Genomic DNA, 25,886 nt, shown 5'->3' on the forward strand with positions numbered 1-25,886 from the left:
CACATATGTGGACACTTGCTTTCTTCTAGAACTGAGCTAAAAAAAAATATTTACTTGCGCAACTGGATTGGCTGTGGGATACAAAGGGTTAATGCCATTTTGTGTGCCCATCAGTGTTTTCATGAAAACGCACCTTAGCTTAGAGATGTGCTCATCATGGAAGTTAGATGCACAGGATATTGTCCTCACTACGTACCAGCCAAGCTACGTTTCAATCCCACCAAACGTTTGGTAGTTATGACCGTTGACGAAACATGCATATTTTGGCGCATTTTGATTTTTATTAATTTATTTTTTACATTCTTAGCAATTTCATAATTTTAAAGCTTAAATTTACCTAAGCCCTACAAGCCAAAACCATAATTATAACTTTTGGACTACAACTGTAAAAATTTTTCTCGAAGGTTGTGACCTACCTTAAGAGTGGTGCCATTGTGGTAGGCTCAAGATTAATTTGGCCACATAATAACGTGTGCCCAAAGTGCTGTACACAAACGTTTTTCTTTGCATTCAGCCTTCTTCAGAATGCAGCTGCCACGACTGCAACCTCTTAATTCGAACTGGCAACCTCTTACTCAGCAAAAAGCACATAACCAATTCTGAAGAGCAGCGACTGGTTAAAAAAAAAGAAATACTAAATAAGGGTCTAGAAACACTTTTATTATACAACAATGCACCAGGTGAATTAGTAACTATAATTCATCACATCAGTCAACACCACTATAAACCCACCACTGCATAGCACCCATAAATGATGCTTGGGAAAACACTTCATAGAACAATGTACACTAACAGACCATTTAGAACGACTAGTTTAGAAAATACTGGTGGCAATAGTGCAATTAGTACAAATGAAGGATACACACATGTACTCATTGGATGATGAAAATTGCTAAGTGTACATGAAACAAAGGCAATAAAAGCAAAGTGTACAAAGAGGCCAGTGATTTCATTACACAGACACAAAGAAAGTGTCCCATGAAATTTGCTTCAAAAACAGAAAGCTGTTTTGGACTGCTGCTTGTTAAATAATTCAACTTGAAGTTCATGCACAGCTTAGCATTGCACAGCTTTCCATTCTTGGAGCTTCGCACAGTTTAATCTGGATATGTAGCAAAGTTGGTGATTTGGTGATTGATATTTTCATGTTTTTTGTTTATATCTTAGAAAAAACAAGTGCTTTCACAATGCTGAAATACCACAAAGCAAAAATGAGAAGTATTAAGACAAGACAATTTGCTCTGGTTGCTAAACAACCTGCAGGGGTAAAATAACACAAGCTGCACAACAAGTAAGTGGAATAATTTGCAAGATAATCATAAGAGACTAGGAGCTGTATCGTAGCTACTAGGGAAGCAAAATGTCATTAAAGCCATGGAAAGCTTGGGGACACTGAAATGTTATTTGTAATAGGGCTATACAGCATGCCTTTGTTCGTATTCATGAAAAAAAAAAAAACATCTTTTTGAAGAAAGCCAAGATAGATGTCGGCTTTGGGATCTGAACTAAACGACACAATATGCTTGTGGTGCTCTACCAAATGAGCTACAGCAGTGGTTGTAGACTTCCCTTTCTCTGGTATTTATGAGCAGTTGTTAATTCTCGAGAGAAATCACCTCATTAGTACTTAAGTGACAAGAGCAGCTTGGGTTTAGACTGATTACCCACAGCTTAGTCTTTCATTCATTAACATCTGCATTAGGCATCATAGTAGCTGCTTGTTTGTTTTTTGATGAAATGCATCAAGCAGTGAACTCACGTGGGACTGAACACTACTGAGGTATTTTCCTAACAATGGGGAACACTTTGCACGCTCATGTAACATAGCCTTGAAAGTGAGCCAGTGCTGCTGACACCCACAGTGGCAGATGTGGAACACACTCGAAATTGTTGGTGGCTGCTTCTGGGACAAGGAGCAGAGAAGCAACTGGCATATAAAGCGCTCTTTTACCCCGTGTATAACTCTATGACTGAAATGAAGTGACATATGACCTTACAAAAAGTGAAGGCTATGCTTTTCTACTTTGATTATAATAGTATCAGCTATGTAGGACACAGCTTTGGTCATCATTTAATTTTCATCCCATTTGCACATCTCGGGGCACAACTAAAGGCACAGTTACATCAGCTAACTTTTGTAAATACACTAGCTATTCCACACAGAATGACATGGCAAATGTGATACACCAATATTTTATACCTAAAATTTAAGCTTTGGGACATATTGGTTGAAAATGTACTGTTTAGAATATTCACTTGTAAATTAGCAACTTTCATAAACAGAGAATACAAACCAAAGCAGAAAAAGAAATGCAGAGGAAGCAGTACAACTTGATTTAGCATTTATGAATGGAGTTTCTAATACCATGCTTCACAATATGCAGCTATAAAATGCAAAAGCTAATTATGATAACTTGCAAAAAGGCGTTAAGCAAGGCTGGACTGATAATCCTTTATGCAATGCAGTGCAGACATCAAGAATAAGACGGAGAAAAATTTTTGTGAAAGTGAAATGCTGCTAATGCTTGCACCTTTATATGCACCTTATAAGCTGCATGGCTCAAAATAAACAGAAATTCGGACAGCTTAGAGCAGTGTTTAGGTACAATCATCCAGATCTCTCACGGCATAGGCGCAGGCAGTTATTTTGTGCAACTGAATCAATTATTATTATTGATCACAAAGCTTTAAGCTTTCATCCATGCAAGCTTCTCAAACATTCATTTCAATTCAAGTTTTGTTGTTTGTTTGTTAATTCGGTTTTTATGGCGCAAAAGCAGCTGAGGCTATGTTGCGCCAGTCACGAGGTATTAAATATGGGGCAGTGATATCGTGCAGTTTTACAGCTTACTTAAAAAGTCACCTTCTTTAAGAAAGTTCAGCACGTCTGACAACGGTACTAAAGGCTGATCTCCTAGAAGCAGAGCAGGATGTAGAGGTATGTGTTGTTTGTATAATTTTCTGAAATATTTCTGTCTCTGCGTTTCAACGTCGGGGCATGAAATTAGGATGTGTATGAGTGTTAACGGTTGTTGGCATTTTTCACATGTTGGTTGTTCTTCTTTTGTGAGTAGAAAGTTGTGTGTCAGGTGTGTGTGGCCAATTTTTTTGTAGCATTCATATTAAAAAATCGCTGTGCATACAGTAGAGGAAATGAACACTAACGGCATGCTTTCATGGGTTGGAGACAAGAGCATGTACACAGACATGCAATAATAACAATAATAAAAAAAGAACAGCACATGTTGCATAAGGGTGGCCAAATGTCGTAGGCATTGTGCATTTTGCACCAGCCCTGCACTATCTAACAGTTACGACTTGGAGTTTTATCACCCAAATTTACACACGGTCTGTGCGATATGCTGTAATGAAACACTCTGAACTCTTCGGGGCTTTTAAAATCTTGCAGGGTCTCTTGAACATACTCCTCAATGTGTGCACTACCCAAGCAACACCCGCAGCTGGCCAGTTTGCCCGCAAATGTACTGTCGCGCTCAATATGACTTGTAACACGGAAGCGCACGGCCTCATGAGCTCAAAGACTGCGCATGGCTTCAAGTTGCCCTTATTTCCACAACTAAATGACATTTTCTTATTGGGGAACATCACCCAGTGACAGAACATCGTTTAATTGTGGATATAAAGGTTATTGGAAGCCATGCGCAATCTTTGAGCTCGTGCTCCCGTGTTGCAAGTCATATTGAGTGCGACTATACATCTTAACACGCAGTAGCACTTATTTTCCTTTTGCTTCTACCGAAAAATTAAACAAGCCCCATAAATTCTTAAATGCAAGCACATAATACTTAAACACTGCAGCATATTTAGAACCCTGAACAAAAATAGAAGAGTGCTACTGCAGAGCAAGGAAATGCAGCTACAATTGGTAGCTGGTATACAGCTGCCTTGTGAACAGTGTGGATGTACCTGCCCAGCGAGCTCATTGTGTCCTATCACAGAGAGAAAAAGAAACTTGTTTTAACGTCTCAGTTTCCACATTTACCACTTCATGTGATGTCAGTGTATTTCGGCGTTTATGCTCGGTTAAGGCCTACTTTACCTTTAGTGACAGGTATGCAGTAATACAAAATTGTACTCTTCGAGTTATTTGCACAAGTGTACTGCTTTAGATCTTCCTGTTTCCATTCTATCTACAATAGCATAACTTTAACAAGCACAAGATATCCAATGTGAATAGTAATGACAAATCAAACAGTATGGTATTATATCAGCCATTATACACATACAATAAAACCAAAATGGGTAACAATACCAGCTGAAAAAACCCGCGAGAAAATATGCCTAGAGAATCCAAACTGTCAAGGTTATTTAATTGTATTTTTAACTGTGGTTTAATTCAGCTAAATGTTCACGCACGTTTAACAATCTGCGGCCAATAAGTTACAAGTTATGCCGTGGTAAAACATGTGCTGTCATACAAAATGTCTTCTTAAAAGCAATTCTTGAAACACTGAACATTTAATAGGGCAGGAAAATAATTTTTGGTTTAAAAATGCGCTATTCCTTATATACACAATGAACTTTTCAACAGCAGCCACTATTAAAAAAAAAAGTTATGCCAAACATGACAAGATCAAACCAACATTATGTTGCACATTTGCCCATCACAAGATCAAACATCACTGCTCTGAACGCAATTGCACTTGTCCAGTCAAAGTGGAATGATTTTATCAAGTGCAAATACGTAGACCAGTGTCTCTTGAGATACTACTCTATTGGGAGGCTCCGAAGCTGGAGGTTGTGAAGTAAAACGCAAACAGCAAAGCATGAGAAAACTGTTGTCAATGGAAGACAGATGCATGTCAGACCTCAACACTGAATCAAATGGGAGCTCTAGAGCTCGAGCTCTACATTACAGAAATGCTCCTTAAAAAAAAAAAGTGGACCTTGACCACAAACATTTTCAACTCCTCAGCTGATTTTCAAAGAAGTGAACGAATTTTCATTTTGTTACATCATATTCTTATTTAAAATATTGCAGCGCTGTATTTGACGAGGACAAGACAGACAAGTACATGACAGGACGGGCACCCAGCGCCCGTCCTGCCATGTACTTGTCTGTCTTGTCCTCGTCAAATACAGCGCTGCAATATTTTAAAGGGACACTAAAGAGCAAAACGATTTTTCTCATATTAGTAAAGTACTCTTTCACGATACCAAAAACACCACGCTTGCTGCGAGAAGACGCTTAGTAAGCGAGAAAACGCGCGAAAACGAGAAAACGCGCGAAAGCAAAACGTGGGTGGCGACGGCACCTTGAAGTTTCCGCACCATTCGCCGTGACGTCACAGGTTTTGACGGCGCCTACTAGGGACTACGTAGTTCCTAATCGGTAAAAATGAAGCACATCGTCCTCTGAGGGGGGCCATAGGCTTAACATAACAAGTTTGGGGCTTGAGCCAATGGTGCCAAAATACGATAAATACACTTTGAAATCCCCAATGTCACGCGGGGAGATTTCGGCGCGAAATTTAAAAATGAAACTTTGAACTTGATTTTATCCTCTATTAATAAACCTATGATGGCGAAATTAACGACGTTAGAGTTCTCAGAGCACAATTTATCGATCTAAACCGATTAATTGTTTCTCTTTAGTGTCCCTTTAAATAAGAATGTATCACCAACTAGCCCCGCAACATATCTAATTAAGCGACATCATATTTTTGCATTACAGTAACTATATTTCACAACTATATATCACTTATGGCTGAGTTCTTATGAACAATGAAAATAAGAAAACTTGTCCTAGAATAATTATTTCCCTGAAGGCACGTGCAAGTTTAGTAGCAAGAATGCATGATAATAAAAGAACTATAGATAGCCAAATAACATGCATCGCTTGTAAAAAAACAACTGCGTGGCTTGAAACTAGATGAACATAGGTTGTCTTTTGAAAAGAAAAACGGCAGCCTGAGAAAATAGTGACATAGGTACAAACTTGAGCACAGTGCAGATCTAGACCTGGGAGTCAATGTTTTAGAACAGCACTCCTGCTGGTGTTGTATACATATTTTCTTTTGCATTTGGTTTAGGGCCGATTCATAAAAGCTATATTAATCGGGCATAGCATGCATTGCTGATAAGGTTTCAGTCAACAACAGCGTAGCATGGTACAGGGAAATGGGGGACAAGGAGTGACATAAGCAATGGTGTTATGATTATGACAGAAGTTTTAGCCATATCACTGGACTGGTGGAGGAGAAAAAGGTACAACGCCACATAATCCTGAAGTCTAGAAGGGACTCATTATTCTAGGCTGATATTGCCAACACATATGCTCACAAATTTTTGAAAGCTTCAGGTCTAGTCATTCTAAGCTGGTTAAGAAGGACAACGCTGCATCTACCATTAGAGCCACACTAACTAAACACTGTCCTCACCTCATGCAGAAAAGTGAAAATTAATCAGGTGCCCAGATTGAATGAAGTGAGGTACTCTCAGCCTGTTGTTTCCTTGGCCTGTGACAAGTTGATTGGAGAATTGAATTTTCAACATGTTGAGAAAAAGCCTAAGGAGCTTGTGCAGCGAGTTGCTGTGATCCCCTTACATGCATTCCATCTCACATCGCTTGAAGGAAATGGCTTCAAAGTTTAAGGACAATGTTACATTTTCTGCGAAGGGAAAGATTAAAAAACTTCTGAAGTTGTTAGGAAACATGGCCCGAGATTTGTACATTGCAAGCTATATGTGTATTATATCCCTTTTTCCTGTGGCTTTAAGTACATAAGGCCAACTAAACAATATCTGAATATTACATTACGAGAGCACTTTAGCTCAATGAAGGTTATAGTGGTTTGAAGGATTACAATACAAGAAAGGCCCAGAATGCGTTAGCCAGCCACAGATATCCCCACAAGAAGGCAAAATCGCATTACTGAATCTTGACTGAGTTGACAATTCTTCTTGGTGCCTAGCAATAGGCCTGTTCATATTTGTTAGCTTGTGAAAAAAATGTGTCATCTCGGTTCGTTTTATTGCTCAACCACAATATTGTCCATTTTTATGCACATGGCTCTTCAGAGAAGTTGTGCATTTTAATTTATTTTGCAAGCAGCACATGGAAGGTCGTGTATCTCAACCGAAGTGACTATGAAGAGCCCTGAAAACGTTCTAAATAAAATGTGCAAATGGTACCGCAAGCAGGAAACGTACAAGTTGGTTGCTTTTCATGAAACTAACTGTGTGTCCAACTGCATTTCATGCAAACTTAGAAAAGTGCTTGGCTGTGGCTCCTGCATATAGCATTGCAATTACAGCACAATACATATGCTTAAATTCCCGTTTCAAGCAAAGCAAATCAGACAGTTTGTGCAAGTGGTTTTTTTTTTGTGTGTGTGACAGGAACCGGAAAATAAAACATATAATCAGAGAATCGTATTATCTAAAGGAAGCTCATATACTTTGGTGAAAATAGGTGCACTTGGTGATAAACTGAACAGCAAAGGTTCATGTGGCATTACGAGTTGGCAGTGTGGCTGTGGCTCTCTCTGCTCTCTTTCTTGGTGGTGATTTTTCCGCACTGCTGCTGCAGAATCTGCACAGCTTTGGGTGGGTAACATGTTCATGGGTCGGTGGAATGTCATTTAAACTTGGAATATCAAGTTAAGAGTTTGATAAATACCAGTAAAAGCCCACTTCTGCAGCACAAGGGTGGTTGGTGCATAACGAAGTGGAACGAACAGTACAAGAACAGGATGTAATAAAGACAACAGACATGGCACTGCCTTAAGGGGAGACGTGGGTCTTAAAAAATGGTTTTTTAAAAGTTGGGTGAATGGCATGAAATTTAATACATTTATTCAGCTTTTTCTGCAGATTCAAAATCTCTAAGTAGATTTTTAATAGCCGCATTAGAACAAAAGATATGCAATTTCTAACACATATTTAAGCATAATTCTTACGGGGATTTTTGGCAACTTTGCTTTGTCAAACACAAAAACAAAGTATGTGGCAAGATTGCCATGAAACTGGTCTAGCCGGTGATGCTGTTTATTTTCTTATAATGTTGTTCACCAAATTATAATTCTCGATTATCAGAAATAGTATGCAGCAAAAAAATTTCACTCACATTTACGTGTATTTATTTTGCATTCAAAGTTTGTTGAAGACAATCGGATTAGCATCACCGGCTAAACCAGCTCTCTGGCAGCCTTGCCACACACTTTGTTTCTGTGTTTGACAAAGCAAAGTTGCCAAAAATTCCCGTAAGAAATATGCTTTTAGAGATTGCACATCTTTTGTACTAATGCAGCTACCAAAAATCTAATTAGAGATTTTTAGAGAATTTTAAATCTAAAATATATTTGTACAGTAACAAAACTCTGTATGGCTACGCAGCTTGGCAGAAATGACAGCGAAAGAGAGCACAACAAGAACCTTATCTCTAAAATGAAACTTGCCAGCTTTCACAAACACAGAATGTTAGCATCAACACATCCACATACAACAACCAAACGGTGCAATTCATGCTGTACGTGTGCTTGACTGAGTGGCAATTTCTTCCAAGAAACCAAATGCACATTACTGCACTTTATGCTCTCACACATGCAGCTGTGACATGGTTAGTTTTTCCCCCAACACCAATTATTTGTGAAAATACGAGCCATAAACAAAACACACACACGCACATGCATGCACGCACACATTTATTTTTTTGTGGTTCAACACTTGCTAAAACCCACAGCCAGAATTTCACTTCTGAAAGCGTCTCTGACACCAAAATGCCTCAAGATATTGTCTGAAGTTGCTGACTACTGCATGATCTACAAAGATTAACCCCGTAAGTGCTTTATTTTTTTTGAAAATTTCCCAACCAAAAGTGCCTATTTTTTTTATTGCTGATTTCGAATCTGATTGTACTAAAAAGTAGCTAGTCGACGTTGGAAAAAAATTTGTACCACATGCTTAGTCAAATCAAAACACGGAATAACGCAAGGGGGCCTATTGCAGCTCCTGTACCAAAAGCGAGTTTCCTTTCTCAACTTTTTCCTGTTTTCTCCTTGCTTCCAAGGGCAAATGAAGCACTTCTGAAGAAACTGCTGAATATATTCCATAAGGTCATCTGGCGATGACAAGTTGAAAGTCTTGTCTGGAATGGCCAAGAATGGAAAGTGAGGAGGCTTCACAGGAGGATTGTTCGCATCACGCAGGATCCACTGGCGAGCACTCGCGATGTTCGCTTCCGAGCTGTGTTCATCACCGGAGGAGGTGCTCAATTCACCGCCATCACTGTCTTCACTTCCGGACACAAGATAAACATCTGTATCCGAATCATCATCACTCGAAGAAGATGACGAAAATGAAAAGCTTCTTTTTCGTGTTAACGAGCCAGCTATGCATGGGTGGCCGCCACCGCAACCCATCTTACAAAAACCGTGCTCTTTCCGCAGGAGAAAAATAAATTGTCAAGTAAATGCTGCCATCTGGTGGATTACATGCAATATAAGCTGTAGAAGAGCGCCTCTTGTCCTGAACGCTAGAGGGGAGTACCTATTTCGCTAGGACGTGCTCTGCTCGTCCCAAGCACTTTGGGGACAGTTTGAGCAGGACGAGCTCTGCTCGTCCAAAGCAGTTAAGGGTTTAACTGATAATCTGGTGGTTGTTGGCTATTTGGCATTTGTTTGAGCACTGCAGACAGAATTATTGAAGTCATGATTTAATCACAATTTTTTTTTAGCCATTCAACAGCAAAACAACAGTTTCAACATTTCATGCTGGGTGTCTCTGCCAGCTACCAGGTTTATGGACACAAAATGATGGCTTAGGCTTATAGGACATCAACTTGGATTTTTGAATTTAGGTGCCAAGAAGTTGTGCCAGAACGAAAGGGGAATTGTAAGGGCTCATTTTTCTTTGTTTCTTTGTGCCTGTCATATGCGACCATTGAAGCCTCTGTTGAATATGCAAAATAGCACCAGAAATATGAAAATGTTGACCTCCCTCCTTAGTCAATGCAGATACGTGGAAATAAACTAGCACTGGGGTTTCAGCAACCACAATAGCTCACAAATTGCACAATTAAATAACAATCATAACTGTGTTTGAAAAACACCCATAGAAAACCCCCATTCCAAAATACTTATACTGCAAATATGGAAAAAATGAACTATTGCCAGGTGGCCACACATGATGTACAAATTAATATTTCTCTCCCTCTCCTGAGTGTTCCGTTTGGATTTATGAGTTCAGATTCAGTATGCCATGAAGTCACTACAACAGGCTAGTAACAGGTTAAGTGAACACAAATGTTTAATTGAATCATCTGCAGATTTCGACAAAAGGGCTACATTACAGCGTGAATGTGCCAGCATGAAATACTAGTTAAAGCAATTGAATTTAAACCAAATATTTTCGTACAAAACCATGCACTGTGCCATCTCCCATACTTAAAACAAGAGCCACTGCATTTGCTTTTATTGTGATCAACGGACCTGTAAGGGCCCCGAAATGTCAAGTTTTTGTACAATACATTTTACCTCTTGGCGAGTGTTCATTTTATTTCACTATGATATTAAACCAAAGGGGCCGGAAGTATCAGAATGCACTATGTGCATGTACTTGCTCAGTAATTCACTCTTCAATAACTAACACAGTCTATAGCTCAGGGCAGTTCTATCCCCTCATGAGCACATTCTCAATTTTCATAAAATTCACTAGAATTTCCAATGTGACAGAGTTCACTCTATACTGTGTTTCATACTTACAGCGGAAAGTACACTGCACACAGCCCACATTCACAAGCAAGCAGCAGTGTGTGTATATTATCTAAAAAGAAAAATGCAAAAACATTCAATAACTTGGGCTGATGTAAACATCATACGTTAGAATTGCGCTGCACTAGCAAATTTAGTAAATAACGTCCGATTTACAGTTTTTTTCTGCTGTGTTCTTTTCGCCAGCATTTCACAACTGTTTCTAACAACATCGGGGATGGCTCTGCAAGCATTCCTCTAGCCATTGTAGCATTTGTGGTATCGGTATATAGAAAAAACAATATGCTATTACATTTTGCAAAATTTATACAACAGGTCCAAGGGGTTGAAACAAGGTGCATCTGAGCGCAAGCGTGCCCGACTTTGGGACGAGAGATGCTGTGCCGTCTGAATCAGCTACACCACCTCGATGCTGTTGGCGTGTAGCAAAGACTGCTCATAAAATGATCAGTGTCTGCACCTACGTTTTCACAATGCATACATATAGTCTCACAAACCTCTCTTATGATGCTCGAGGACACATACAGAAAAATTGACTCTGTGCATGATATCATGCAGTTTCCCACAAAATTGAATCTATCTCGATATATAACTTTATATGCTGTAAAACCAATGCCCATCTCATTAACAGTTGGGTGAAAATTAGTTTCAAAATCACTTGACTACAAAACGCAGAGACGCATTTTGATGACTGAGCTTAATGCTTACCTTCCACAGCACTGCACTTTAAGTATGAAATGGAGAATAGTGAATTCTGCCCCATTCACCCACCACCAAAGTTGCAACTGCTTTGCCATGTTGCAGTGCTCTCTCTTTGGGGAGACTTGAGTACTCTGGCATCTCAATCTTGTGGGATAGGTTGTACAACGACCACAATTCTGCATGTCTCATAGATGCTGAATTAAAGGAAGAATTGACTGTAGCAGTTTCAAATAATTATGAGAGCAATTGGTACACTTGACAAAAGCTTATTTTCAAACACAGATGACAAATGCTAGACTATTGACTATTGCAAATTGCATAAAGGGATAGGCAGAAACAGCTGTAAATCTAAACGGCCTCACACTTCTGGTTTTTATTCCCACCTTGCCCAAATGACACACTTAGCTTTTGAAATGTCAAGGGTACTTTCCATGTAGTACGAATGAATGCTTGAAGTTCGTTACCCATTTCCATTTCTCTCTGCACAGTGTCAAAGTGCAAGTGATGCTTGTATTCTCTTCAAAATAGCCAAGTGTGTAGCATGCAATCACGTGTATGTTATATATGTTATACTGTATAGCAAGTTCTTGGGTTTTGCGTGCCAATACCACAATCTGATTATGAGGCACACTGTAGTGGGGGGACTCAGGATTAATTTTGACTACCTGATTTCTTTAACGTGCACCTAAATCTAAAGTACACAGCCACTTTTTGCGTTTCGCCCCAATCGAAACATGGTCACCGTGGCCCGGAATCTAACATAAGACTTCGTGTATAGCTGTGGCCGCTAAGGTCCCACAGTGGGTGCAAGTGATGAAACATGCACCATGTCACAGAGTGACTGCTCCAAAAGAATTGTACAGACATGTGAAACTGCTATGCTCATGTAACTGCCACACTCCAAATTTTGAGCAGAAATCTGTTAATAAAGCATTTTTAGATTTTAGCAGTATGTCAGTCACAACCATAGCATCAGATAGTGAAAAGAACCACTTCTGATGAAAGCAAGAAACTTGGCCCAGCCTTGTGGAGACAAAAATAGCTGCCCTCTACATTTATATACCAGGCGTTTCTAGAAATGTGTCCCAAACTTTCAAGTTAATTGTTACCGTTTCTGTGGTTGCAGACATCTTACGATGACTAGAGACATCAATTATCAGAGCGTCTACCAATTTCATTTTTCCAAATTCCCCGACTTTTCCAGGTTTTCATGACGATTCTGAGCATATTCCGTGACTGGCAAGCTTGCTTGGAAAACTGACTGACTGTGTACTGGAAATGAGCCCTCGAGTGGTAAAAAGACAGCGCACTTGCATAAACTGAGTGCCGAACTGAGGATGTCTGTTGTTGCATTGCAAGTGAGTGAGCTTGACCCAGCCCGGAAAGCCTCTGCTCATAGTGCTTATGGCCAAACCAGAATGCCTTAAAGTCGAGCCGAGATCATGGCTAAGACAAACAAGAACAAATTTATTGGAGTGAGTAACGTCAAGCTTGGGAATTGAGATCTTTTGTGTGATCTACTTCTGCTTCTAAAAAGACGGGGCGTGCAAACACGGACACAAGAAGGAAATCAGGACACCACAAATGCCGGCATTTGTGGTGTCCTGACTTCTTTCATGTGTTCGTGTTTGCACGCCCTGTCTTTTTAGAATGAATACTTACCAACTAGCTCAGCTCTCTGTTATTCTACTTCTGCTTAGCTGTTTACTGTAGATGCAGAAAAAAAAAAGCGACCTTATAAGCTTTGATCAAAGGTAAAGATTGTTTTTTGTGATGGCCGCACTGACTGCCATCAGTCAGTTTCCAAGACCCAGCCAGGTTTTTAAAATTCCAAGACAATTCCCCGACTTTTCCAGACATGTCCGAATTTCCTGACAATTCCAGGTTTTCCAGGTTGGTAGACACCCTGAATTGTGGTGACAAATAGAGAAATTAAATTAATTTTTTAAATAGAGAAGATGGGCGGTCGGGTTAAATGGAAGAATTGATGTCCCTCCTGTGAACAGCCCATTACCGCTTTGAGATTTCCAAAAAGTGGTCCCTGATAATTATTGCGGAGTGATAAAATCCGCCCAGTTCTGCTGGCAGAACTGAAACCGGAATGCTGAAAAAAGCAAAAGCCATACTCTTCCAAGGAGTTCAGCATGAGTGAGCATCATCATATAAAACATAAATCTACTTCGCCTCATGGGTACAAGGACTGTGTTTGCCATGATAGCATGCTAGGCACACATAGGTTAACGAATTCAGAAGAACCAACACCACAGCAATTGTTGTTGCAAACACTGTTGTCATTCTGAAGGTTTGCTAAAGTATGGCAGTTGCATTCTTCGGCACTTTGGTTTCGTCGGTTTTATCAATCCACAATCCACATTTTATCAATCCACAAAAATTACCAGCGGCTGCTTTTTGAAAATGTCAAAGCGGCAATGGGCTTTCTCCCATTTAACTTGACTGCCTGTCTCCTGTAATTTAAGAAGTTAATTGTTTTAACTTATTCAATCAATGCTGTAATCAATATCTCTCGTCAACTTAACATGTCTGCTACCACAGGAAAAGTAATTACAGAGACAGCGAGCAAATATTGCATGTCCCGTATTTTTGAGAATTTTCGGACACATTTACTTAAACACCCTTTATGTTCTTACACTTTGTTTCAGTACCTTTAATTAGTAAAGACAAAAGCAGTAGTCTTCATGCACATAACATTGTGAAAACAAAAGTTCTTCCACTTGTGAAAGCTGCACCACACACTTGATGAAAAATATTAACCAGGAGGCATAGCTATAACAAGGGTGTGTGTACTACAGGACTTGGTTGCTGGTAACCAATCCTTAACAGCGAGTATTCACGCACAAAAAGGCGCAGATTTCCAGCCACACTTCACAAGACACTGGCAGCTGGATGTGTTTCCCAGAACAATGTGTTATACATACGCTTCTTGCATACAACTGTTTCTGACAACTACAAAGATCGTAAGGTGGCTTTGAGTAAGCCCTCAAAAGGAAGCCCCTCTAAATTTGTCAATAAATAATTGCCAAAGTTCTGCAATATTAACACATTTGTGCTTAAGCATTTAAAATTGTAAATGATCTATTACAAAACTTACCCACTGACATTTACCTTCTAAGGCTGCAGCTGGGCTAAGAGGAGCGAAAAAAGGTTTGTGGTCTAAGCTTGGTCACATGAGGTAAAATATTAGTTCACGAGCCCCTGAAATGGGCGTTTTTGCCTTTTGCACATATTAAAATGCTTACCACTGCCGGGCTTCTAATTTGCAATTTTGTGCATAAGCAGTACCAGGCCCTAGCTGCTGAGCCAGAGTAGCAGAATGAGACGACATGACACAACTCAAACAAGTAAACATTGCCTGCCAAAATGACTAGCACCTTTTGCATAAAACCTACACCCTGGCGCAAGGGATGAATACAGTCGAACCCACTTATAACAATACTGAAGTGCCACGAAAATTTCATTGTTATAACCGATAATTGCTATAAACGGGTTGCACGAAAAAAAGCAATATAGGGGGACAGCAGGCTGCTGTGAGAAAACCATAATATCAGATGGGATATGCCAACAGACATCAGTGATAAAGATGACAAAGCTGCCGATTTTTCGGACATGCTTGAAAATTCGGACGCTTTCACGGGACAACCACTAGCCCCATAGAGCCAATGTATGAAAACGTCTGAAGTTTTGGATGCTGAAACACTGCATGTCCGAAAGCGCATTAGCAGAAGCTACTGCCACTCCCGTGCCATAGCGGATTTCAAAAATCAGCTTTGCCGCAATGTCACAACGCCATGTGGTGAAGCATACTGCAAATCCGAAAGGACGTTGGGGGTTGTTTATGTTGTGGGTAGGGGTACAGCAGCTTTAATTTCTCGTTTTCTTCTTTCTTTTCAAGGATTTTGCGTTCTATTATCTGTCAGCACGGACACCCAAGAGACGGAATTCATTGTTATAATCGATAATGTGGCATGCGGGCATTGCTGCAAGTGGGTTATTTCACCATAGAAAACATATAAAAGTTGACGGTGCAGCAGCTTCTCATTGCTATAACTGATATATTGTTAAAACCGGTATTGTTATATAAGTAGGTTCTACTGTATTTGGGGGCAAGGCGTCCTAGCAATAAAAATAAGTACTGTCAAACATCAAGGAACCACTGAGAAAAATCTGCCTCAGCTCTATGGGAACACTTGTTTCTCTTTCCATTTCTAGTGCACTTGTTCATAACGTGCACCATGATGCTACAGAGATAAGAAAAGCAGCAGGCCATACACACAGCCTTTGTGAGAAGTATAAACCCTGTGTGTCACTGTAGGGGTACCAATGGAATACTACTAGTGGTGGATTTCGGAAACAAGGATGGCAGAAGCAGCATGGCTGACTGGCCACTGCAGCAGCACGGCAGACATATGGAGGATGTCGTTTACTATACATGTGTAGAGAAAAATATTTCTGTGGTGAAAGGAGAGGCACTGCATAACAATAAACATGAATCCTATACAGACGACAGAAAGTGACAAAGCTTGGCTATGAAGCATAACTGATAGGCATGTGAAGTGCACCTAAACAGCCACTGCACCCTTATTTCTGACCAAAATGCGGTGCACAACATTGGGAAGCAAGTAAAAAAGGGAAAGAAAACAACAACAAGGGGAGAGCATTGCATTGCTTTCAGCTGGTCAGAGACAATGATACCTCCGAGAAGTGTGGAGAGAGCACACACGAAGCAACCAGCCATCTCAGCTCACTTGGCCTTTGACCCTGCCACCACCTCTTTCACCGCACTATGACACTCCTATTATTCTGGCTGTGCTGCTGCTGCACCCACAGCTGCAAGTGGTGCTGCCCAGAATATGCCTAGAGGAGATGCATACTTGCCTCTCCTTCCTGCCTGGCTCACGATGACACACGCTGATCCCATAGCACACCATGTGTGGCGTAAAAGATCACATCGCACTTGGACTTTATGCAGATCATAATGACATCACCTCCTTGCTTGGAGTGTTCTAATAATTGCTGTCGCAAATCACATTACCATGCGATACATTCTCTCTGTATGAATTACACAACCCTCTTCAAATTTAGTGCTGGCACAGTAGCCATTTCTTCTTCAATTTGTTATTTGCAGCTGATCCACAAGGCTAAGAATAACACTACACAGGTATTAATGAGAACTAACAGACAATAATGCCAAGGAAAGTATGAGGGTGTTATTTGTAATAATTGGGAAATAAATGTGAAGAAAGTAAAGTGGACGAAAAGATGACTTGCCGCCGGCAGGGACCGAACCTGTGACCTTCGAATAACGCGTCCGATGCTCTACCACTGAGCTAGGGCGGCGGTCATCCCTCCGTCCACTTTACAGGGTTTATATGTGCATTTAAACGTAGGAGTGTTAGTCAGCGCCGATCGCCACCATATAATAGCACCCCCATACTGTCCTTGGCATTATTGTCTGTTAGTTCTCATTAATAATGTGGCTAACAAAGAAAAACGAGCCCTTAAAAGTCATGTTTCCTTACTACACAGGTATATGACTCCAGTGGCATAGCCAGAAATTTTTTCACAAAAAGGGGGGGTCCAACCCATCCCCCTTTTATGTATGCTCGTTGATGCATTTGTATGTATGCATGTAAATATTCATATACAAGATGTAAAAATTTTGGGGAGGGGGGGAGGCGAGGATCTAAACCCCCCCTGGCTGTGCCACTGTATGACTGAAACCTCAGTATGGTTATTCCACCTACAGCAGCCTCACAATTAAGAGCACCGCTGGACCAACAAAACATAATGATGAGACAAAATAGGTTGCCAAGTTCTTAACACCATGAAAAGGCAGCCTGATGAGTGAAGTGTACTGAAGCACACATTTTACACCTCGAAGCAGTACAGGCAACAATTAATAAAACTTTATGAAGCTAAATGGCACCTTAATAAAAGCAACAATGCTAAGGACTGTCAACCTTAACACAATTACAAGGAAATAATGCAAATGAGTGCAGAAAAACTGGAACATCTTGATAGAGATGAGAGTAACAAAGATAAAATGGATGGCAAATTGCAGGCTGAAAAATGCAACCAGATCAATGAAAACTTGCTTCCATTTTCTGAACAAAATGTGCAAGTGGAAAGACGAACGTATTAAGTACAGTGAACAGCCTAGACTCTAGCAGCCCACAATACCAAAAACCCATAACAACATTTTGCTGAAAAAAAAATGGGGGGGGGGGGGGGTGTATAAAAAAAAGCCTAGAAATATGTTAGCCAGAATAATATATAAATGGTTCTGGTATATCTAGATGCCTAAAAAAATAGCGCAGGTGTAAATACGGTAACAGAAAGATCACTCATTGTATATAACATCAGATCAATAGCTCAACAATTATGGCAAGGTGCCTCTATAGTACAACATGGTGGTGCCTACAAGGCCCACTATTACAAACTGCAGAACACTTCCCTTCTGCACTTGACTGTGGCACAAGCGCTGCTGTCTGTTGTGGCATATAGATACCCAGGCAACAGGAGGCCCTCATACTTCCAAGATGCGGTCTTGGTCACCAACAGTGTCAACATCGGGCTCCGGAAGTGTTTCGTCCACCTCTTCTTCGAGCGCATCAAACCTAGAAAATGAAGTAACCCTTTACATTTTCTGCATCACTTATGAAGACATACATACTAACTGAAAACAGGATTGAGCAAATGTGCCTGATCAATATCTTTTTTATTCAGAGAAAAAAGAAGTTGAAAATGTGACCAAAGGAACACTATTAAGAACCAAGTTAAAAAAGTAATAATAAAGAAAATGCACCTGTAAAATATAGTCTGAGCAACCGATAGACAACATGCTAGAAGTGACCCCTCAAAATTTATTTAATGGAAGCCCAACACCGAGTGTTTATAGTGCAAAATAATTTTACACTGGTTGGTCTCTGTGTCAGGGTTCATACCCACTGTGAAGAAAAAAATTCAAGGGTTTTTAGGGACTTTCAAGGCCCTAACGAAGAATTTTCAAGGACTTAGAGCAACACTTTTTGAGATCACAGAAAAAAGACAACACCATCTTCTACAGCATGGAAGTACATTTTTTACAGTACACAAGCCAAAGTAGGCACATTTTTCACAATCAACAACGATCTAAAAAAAAAAAAAAAATTGACAGCTTCTATATCAGTTTTTCATTTTCAGTTTATTGCAGGCTTTATTGCATCGCGTTGTTTTCTGCAGGTAGCAACATCTATTTTCCCCGTTTACTTAAGCTGATTCACCTCATAATCAAGACTTAGTACACGCACATAAAATGGAGGCCCGTTTTCATACACTGAACTAAACATTACGTTCCCGAAGGTTGCCCCCCCCCCCCCACCTCGTCATCAATTTCTGCAAGCTCCAGTTTTTTCTTTTGCTGTTTTTTCTGTTTGTTGTTTCACTAAACAACAAAGGTGATGTTGCTTGTGGCATTTGCTCGCTCAGCATAGTTGTTGACACAAGCTGTTAAATTGGCAATTATCACTTTCAATCTCCTCTGCTTCATCTTGATATCACGTATCTCTTCTTCAATCTGGCTTCTCTTTGACAACTTTGTCTGCTCGCTCACTTGTTCTTATCCTCCATGTAGGCCCGATAGTGGTTGTATGCAGTGTGGGAGAGCACACGCGCCCATTTCCTTTCCTTAAGGCTGGCGCGATTGCGAACTGACGGTGGTAGCCATGGGACCACTAGGAGAGGAGCACCGTCGCCCTTTCCTGCCGGACAACCCCTTCTTCCCCGTCACTCCGCGCGCCAATCCTCGCATCCCGGCTCGCGGGAAAGGGAACTCGCCCTGCGAGGGAATCAACCCTCGCGGTGGGGAGGGACACAGGAGGTGAACAAAACTGCCGACCAGGCAGGGAGACTGTCGCTCGTGCCCTGCTGACCTGAGAAGTAACACCTCACTGCCCCGAGTTCTGCGAGCCGAACATCGACCGAAGGTGTAAGCCATACCCTTTGTTTTCCCCGAGAGCGGACTATCCCTCTACGCGACATTTACGCGTTATTGCTAACGTAGCAATAAAGTGTTGTTTGTTGTTCTAGCCTGTTGCCTTATTCGCCCGAACCCGTCGTAGCTGCGATGACGCGCGCTACTGGAAGGGGACGTTGACACGGTACGACTATTTGCGGCTGGGACCGGAGCTAGGCTTCTGCACCAGCCGTGCATAGAGCGGACCCCCTCAGCAGCTGAGACAGCTCCACACAACCCCTTTGTTATTTCAAAGTTCAGGATGCCACCAGCTTTACCATTGGCGGTATTTTGTAAGCATTCCTAAAACGGACGCCGTCCGTTGAGTCGCACGTGACTAGTCATGTAGGCACGCGATTCGTCGCGGCGCTCGTCACGGCTCACATTGACCAGTCGCGTGCGACTCAAACGGACGGTCCGCCTCCGTCCGTTTTAGGAATGCTTACAAAATACCGCCACATGTTACCCACAATAAACTCAGTCTTAGCCTTCGTCGGTGCTGCCACACTACTGCAATGTGCCAACAGAAACAGATTGGCCTGGTGGCCTTGTTGGCTTGTGTATGCGGCTGCCAGTCATTCAAGGGCACAGGCATTTCCAGTGGGGGCTGGAGATTCAACCCCCTCCCCCTTTCTGAATTTTTTCAACTTGTATCAGTACATATGCATGCACACATACAAACTCACACATGTACACCCAACAGCAAAAGTTTACAGGATGTGGGCCCCATTGCAGATGGGAATATCTGCTCTGTTAATGAATGACTCTTCTGATCTAGCGGGTAACTGTACAGATGCCAATAACTACTACAGGCTGGAACGTTTGACTGGAGCCTACATTCGCAGATAAAGTGGGAATGTAGGATTTTCTAAAATTTAGTGTCCCACAAACTGTTGGATGCACACAAATGTAGAGGGGATGGAATCCCCCCCCCCCCCCCATTCATTGAAATAAAATCCTGGCTATGCCCCTGTTTAAAAGTATGCTAGTGTGATTATCACTTTTTCGGTTTCAAGCGAACTTGAAGTGAATGGTAATTAGTATCAAGCAGGATTTGAATAGTAGTAAGGTGCAAGTTATGAGCAGTAAAATATGTTAACATTCTTGGAAACATTTCAGCGCGCACACAAAAGACGAAAACGAAAGGCGAGAAGACAAACGGGCGCGAACTCACAACAAAGTTTATTGAAGTACACGAAATATATAACCCAGGGTAGCTCAAGAGCGCATGTGCGTAAAAAGAATCAAACAAACAAACAAGCAAAACATAAGGAAACATAAGAAAACACATCATTACAGTAATTTTGCAGAAGTATCTACATCGTGCAGCAGATTTTAAAAGTGCTACTCAAAAAGGTGAACTCTTTGTCAGTTAGTGCAATCGATGGGTTGCTTACGCATTTATCAGCACACCTTCTAATATGGAAAGCTTCAACTATTTCCCGAGTTATCCTGTCTTTATGATAAAACAAAATGTTAGTATCACACCACACAGGATGACATTGGCAGTTCCTGCAATGCTCGGCTAGATGGGAGTTATTGCTATTATCCAATGACTTCATATGTTCATTAAGGCGAGTGTTGATGCATCGGCCAGTCTGACCTATATACACACGACCGCAGGTTAAGGGCAATAAATAAACTGCCCCTATCCTGCACCTCACGAACTTTCCGCTTTCTTTTGAAAGGCAAACACATTTATTCTTGATTTTTTTGTCGAATTTTTGGTCCACCGCACGACAGATGCGTTGAATCTTATTGGGTGCACTGAAAACAACCTCTACACCGAACCGATTGGCTATGTGCTTTAGCTGATGGCTCAACACAAACGCTTCGCTGTTTTACCTTACATTCATCGTTTTTCCCATCACACAATAAAATCATACAATATTCATACAAAAAAATCATACAATATTCCAGTGAGTTCCAAGTTACTGAGGAATCAAAGCAAATGAAATGGTAAATATGTTGGTCAAATCTGATTATTTGGAAAACCAGCCTCATTCTCATGCCACAATACGACTTACGACACATCTTACGAGGGCTGAAATAAAAACTGGTTCACAGCAAGCAGAAAGAATCAATATTATACGCAGTTGACTATTACTTTAAGCACTACCAACTAGACCCTCATCTGTCACATTGCACGAACACCCCCATATACTATATAGTCTAAAATTGCTTGCACAAAGCACATTTTAATCATAATTCAGCATGTCTCATCTACAATTTCATGTAGGCATGACGACAAGGATGTGTATAGCCTGTTGCTAAACTGTCCCTAGCACATCACTCGTAGCGACTCGAAAAGAGGATCCATTTACTGGATTCAGATCGAACTTTTTCACTTGCCAAAGTACTGGCCATCGAAAGTCCACCATAAAGCAATGAAGGCCCTCGAACACTTGTCTGAAGACGCTGGCATTAGCAATGTGGTTTGACTGGACTGCATCATGAGTGTGCATCTTGTACGCGCCAGACATTTGCGGACTCTGTTAGAACGAGAACTTTTGAACATGAAGCGACTGAAAGCATTTTACTATAGATACCAATAATCAAAAGAAAAGGGGTAGCCATCACCAAAAAATGGCGACAACTCTTCCAACTATTTTTATTTTAATTAAAACAGTCCATCGTTCAGAGGTAAAATGAATATATCCCTTCTGTCATTCTATAATACTGATAATCTATAAATTTTAAAACAAAACTACGTTTAGAATAATACAACTGTAAAACAGGTGGAGAGCCAGGAGAGCATACTGGGAAGGTGCCTTCCATCTGCAAATTAATGTGTACCAGAATACCTGAAACAAAGTGCGACAACAACAGTCCCCCACCTTCAGTTCCTCCAGTAAAAATATCTTCTATCAGAAAACCAGTGCCCACCTTGTTGCAAATAATGCAAACAATAGCTGTCTGGCCTTTACTATTTTGCAAACAGATGTAAAACAGTGCAAATAATATAAATAATAATAATATCTAGTGTTTAATGCAAATATTATAAAGACAGGGCCAGGAGAAGTACCTGTCATACGATGCTTCTTTGTCAGCCAAGAGAGCCTCCTTGACTTCAAGGTGATTCTTGTAGGTAAGGATGAGGTAAAGGACACACAGAACTAACGTTGTGGCACCTGGAAAAATAATTAAAAAATAAAATAAAAAAAAGGGAACATGCAACAATATTTGGCTACATGCTTCATCAATAAATCTTGTGAAAACTCACCAGCATAACCTCCTAACCAGGAACTGCTGTGGTAGGCAAAGCACAGGATGGACAAGGCCAAGTAAAGGACGCTTTTCCGCCACAGATCTACCCATCGAATTCCTCTCCACAGGCGAAGGCAATAGCCTCTCTCCTCCCTTGAAGTTAAAGAACACTGAACTGTGGTAAATTTGATAAGTCACCACAAATGAACCTTCAGAACTGCAATACACAACAGGTCGTTTAATGGTTTCTGACTTCTGAATATCAGCCTTTTCTTCTGGCAGGTGAAGTTGATTAGTGCAGCCTGCATTAGTGCCTATCTGCAATAGTGTGAACGTACATGAGTAGAACAATAGTATATTCATCTGAACATGTTGGTCAACCTGCTGGTACTAATCCACATACACCTGCCGCTTCGTATTTGACGAGAGAGAGAGAGAGAGAAATCCCCTGAAGGCTTAAAAACACCATCAAAACAGACAACTGTGCAGAAAAAAAAAAGATAACAAGGGGAGAATGACACATACAGACAGTGCCGTGTACACCATTCTTCCTTGTATTCATTTTTATGTCTAAATACACAAGCACTTCTGCATTTTGGCCCAGTCAAAATGGAGCCACTGTGGTAGTGATTAAATTTGCAACCTCGAGCTCAGCAGTGCTATGCCACAACCAGTAACCTACTGTGGGGGGTTCATAATAGTATTCTAAACTAGAACCTAAATGTCACACTACCACTGCCCTATCAAGAATGACAGCCAGGTGCTAAAGCTGAGCCTCTCTAGCAATTAACCAAATAAAAAAAATCCTTTTCCTATAAGGCCAAGCCATACACACCAATTCTGTGCATTACTACAGTTCCCATGTTTCCCTCTACATTCTAATTTAATTAATATTTCTCTGTCACACAATGCAAATGACACTGTGCACACAACTAAACTAAAAGCCATACCAGAGCCATCAACCAGACTTTTCTAATCATGGACACTTTTTATGCTGATATATTGTTGATTAGAGAAAGCTGGATGAAGCACTTCAGTAACTCGCTTATACTTATGAGCAGTGCAGTGTGAAAAAGCTTCAGAATGAGGCTTGTGTCGCCAATCCATTGATAGATGCAGCTTAATTATTACTACGGCAATCATGAGAATAATATAGTCACCAGTGATGGTTCTGAGATCACATCATGTGGAAACTGCACCAAATGTGGAGAGCAGGATGAAAGACAAGATATTGCATCTCCTCCTTATTAGCATTTTGTGCTCAACTGCTGACCCGATAACCGCGGTATCGAATCCTGGCCACAGAGGCTGCATTTTGATGTCTGTTGTGTGCGTACAGGTCGTATATATAGTGTTCCAAGGCGAAAGACTTTTGGGTCGAATAAAAAAAAAAGCAAAAAATAAAGGCTTCTGTTTTGCAAGACTACTTTATCACAATCTCCTGTCTCATTCGCTAAAAAAATTCTGTCCATGAGTGGTTGGCTAGCGCCCGTTCTAAAAAACAACTTTACCGTAGGGACCCACCGCGGTGGACTAGTGGTTACGGTGTTTAACTCTATACCAGAAGGTTGCAGGATAGAATCCTGGCCGCGGCGGCCACATTTCGATGGAGGCGAAATGCTAAAGGCCTGTGTACTTAGATTTCGGTGCCCATTAAAGAACCCTAGGTGGTCGAAATCCCCGGAGCCCTCCACTACAGCGTCCCTCATAATCATAGCGTAGTTTTGGGACATAAGACCCCAACAATTATTATTCTTTTAGCATTTTTTTTTTCAATGTTAGACCATTCCACAAGATGAGTAACAAATATGCGTTCTTACTATTAGGCTAGTGCATATGGTAGCATCTACTGCATGAGGGTTTGTCTGATGTACAGTACACAGTGAAGACAATGTCCCAACAGAAGATTGACCATTCTGCTTGTTTCTTTCAGGTTTACTTGAGCGAACTGTAGTTTTTTTTTAAATAAGAATACACACATGCAATACAAGTCAAGTACTTACATACCTTATGCAAACCTCGAGGAAAAGGTCCACAGCAAACGCTGTTTCAAAGAGTGTAATAAACACAGCTGAGACCCTGAAATGTGAGTCGGTAGATCAGTGCATTTCTTCACAACACACACTGAAGTATGTTTAGTGACACAGCTAGAGAGAACATCTGGTACCTACAGTATGTACGGTCCCAAGGAGTCGCCGTGATACGTGATGTCAGCGCCTATACCCCAGTAAACTAGAAGTGCAAAGAAAAGGACGGCATCAAATGAGAGAGTGCGAGCAAGACGCGCACGGCATGGTCTGGAAAAGGGTGTTTCCAAGAAAAGCAATTAGGAACTGGTTTTATTACAGAACAAATGCATACTGTGCTTGCGCGTTTATAAGCAATAAATGAGCGCCGATATGTCATTACTGAATGCTGCAATCACACACACATCACACATAACTGCATTCTGTATGTTGAAAACTTTGCATTATAAAGAGGATATACGTGCTCAAGTTCGCACGCATGCACGCTGCTACGTGCTACACGTGCGTGCCAAACTCAATGACACTTGCACATGCCCGAGATCAGTGAAGGGCAAATTAACGCAAGACGAGATGATTCTAAATGTGACCTGTTTGAGATATCTCTCATCAGTGTTTAACGGAAGGAGAAGTAAACAGCGTGCAGTTCGTGCGGTGTAGAAACAGCCTTAAACTTAGCTTTTTTTTTTTTTTTTCGCTGCGCAAGGTCATGCGCATACGGCTTTAAGCGTCTTGCGAATAGAGGAACAGCTTACCTATTGCCGAAAAAATGCCCCATACTCGTGTCACAGGTGTAACGAAGTCTAGGGTGCGATATAAACCTTGATTCGGTCGGTAGCTCATCCTCGCGACATTTAACCCGAGCACCGGAAACGAAACACGAGCGAAACCAAGAACGACTTCCGCCGTTCCTCTTCGGTTCGCACGTCCGTACCATCAACAACGTAACGCTAGAGCGTACTCTCTTATGGATGCGCAGAGCATGGCGCAAAGGCAGGTGGAGGAACCGCAGGAGATACTGAAGAACTACGTCACTACGTTCGCCGTACATAACGCAAATAGACAGATTAATACAGCCAGCGCCGCCTTTCGCGGGAAATTTAAAAACAAATTAAGAAAAATAATTTCGGGTTTTTTAGAAAATGCGGTTATCAGAATAAAGCAGTAAAAGCGAAAATTAGAGGATCGCATATTAGAAATGTTGTTGGT

At 41.0% G+C, this 25,886-nt stretch overlaps 1 protein-coding gene across 1 annotated transcript; it reads right to left on the reverse strand.

Annotated features, from left to right (window-relative positions):
• Positions 1-643: 643 nt before the first annotated feature.
• On the reverse strand, positions 644-25,665 carry LOC119397064 (uncharacterized). Its single transcript, XM_037664500.2, has 6 exons — positions 25,433-25,665; positions 24,825-24,885; positions 24,661-24,732; positions 22,670-22,806; positions 22,472-22,577; positions 644-18,070 (listed from the first exon to the last, which is right to left on the reverse strand). The coding sequence occupies exons 1-6, from the start codon at positions 25,518-25,520 to the stop codon at positions 17,980-17,982; spliced, it is 555 nt and encodes a 184-aa protein (XP_037520428.1). The 5' UTR covers positions 25,521-25,665; the 3' UTR covers positions 644-17,979.
• Between the last annotated feature and the right edge of the window lie 221 nt (positions 25,666-25,886).

This window comes from Rhipicephalus sanguineus, chromosome 1 (genome assembly GCF_013339695.2).
Source record: "Rhipicephalus sanguineus isolate Rsan-2018 chromosome 1, BIME_Rsan_1.4, whole genome shotgun sequence".
Lineage (NCBI taxonomy): Eukaryota > Metazoa > Arthropoda > Arachnida > Ixodida > Ixodidae > Rhipicephalus > Rhipicephalus sanguineus.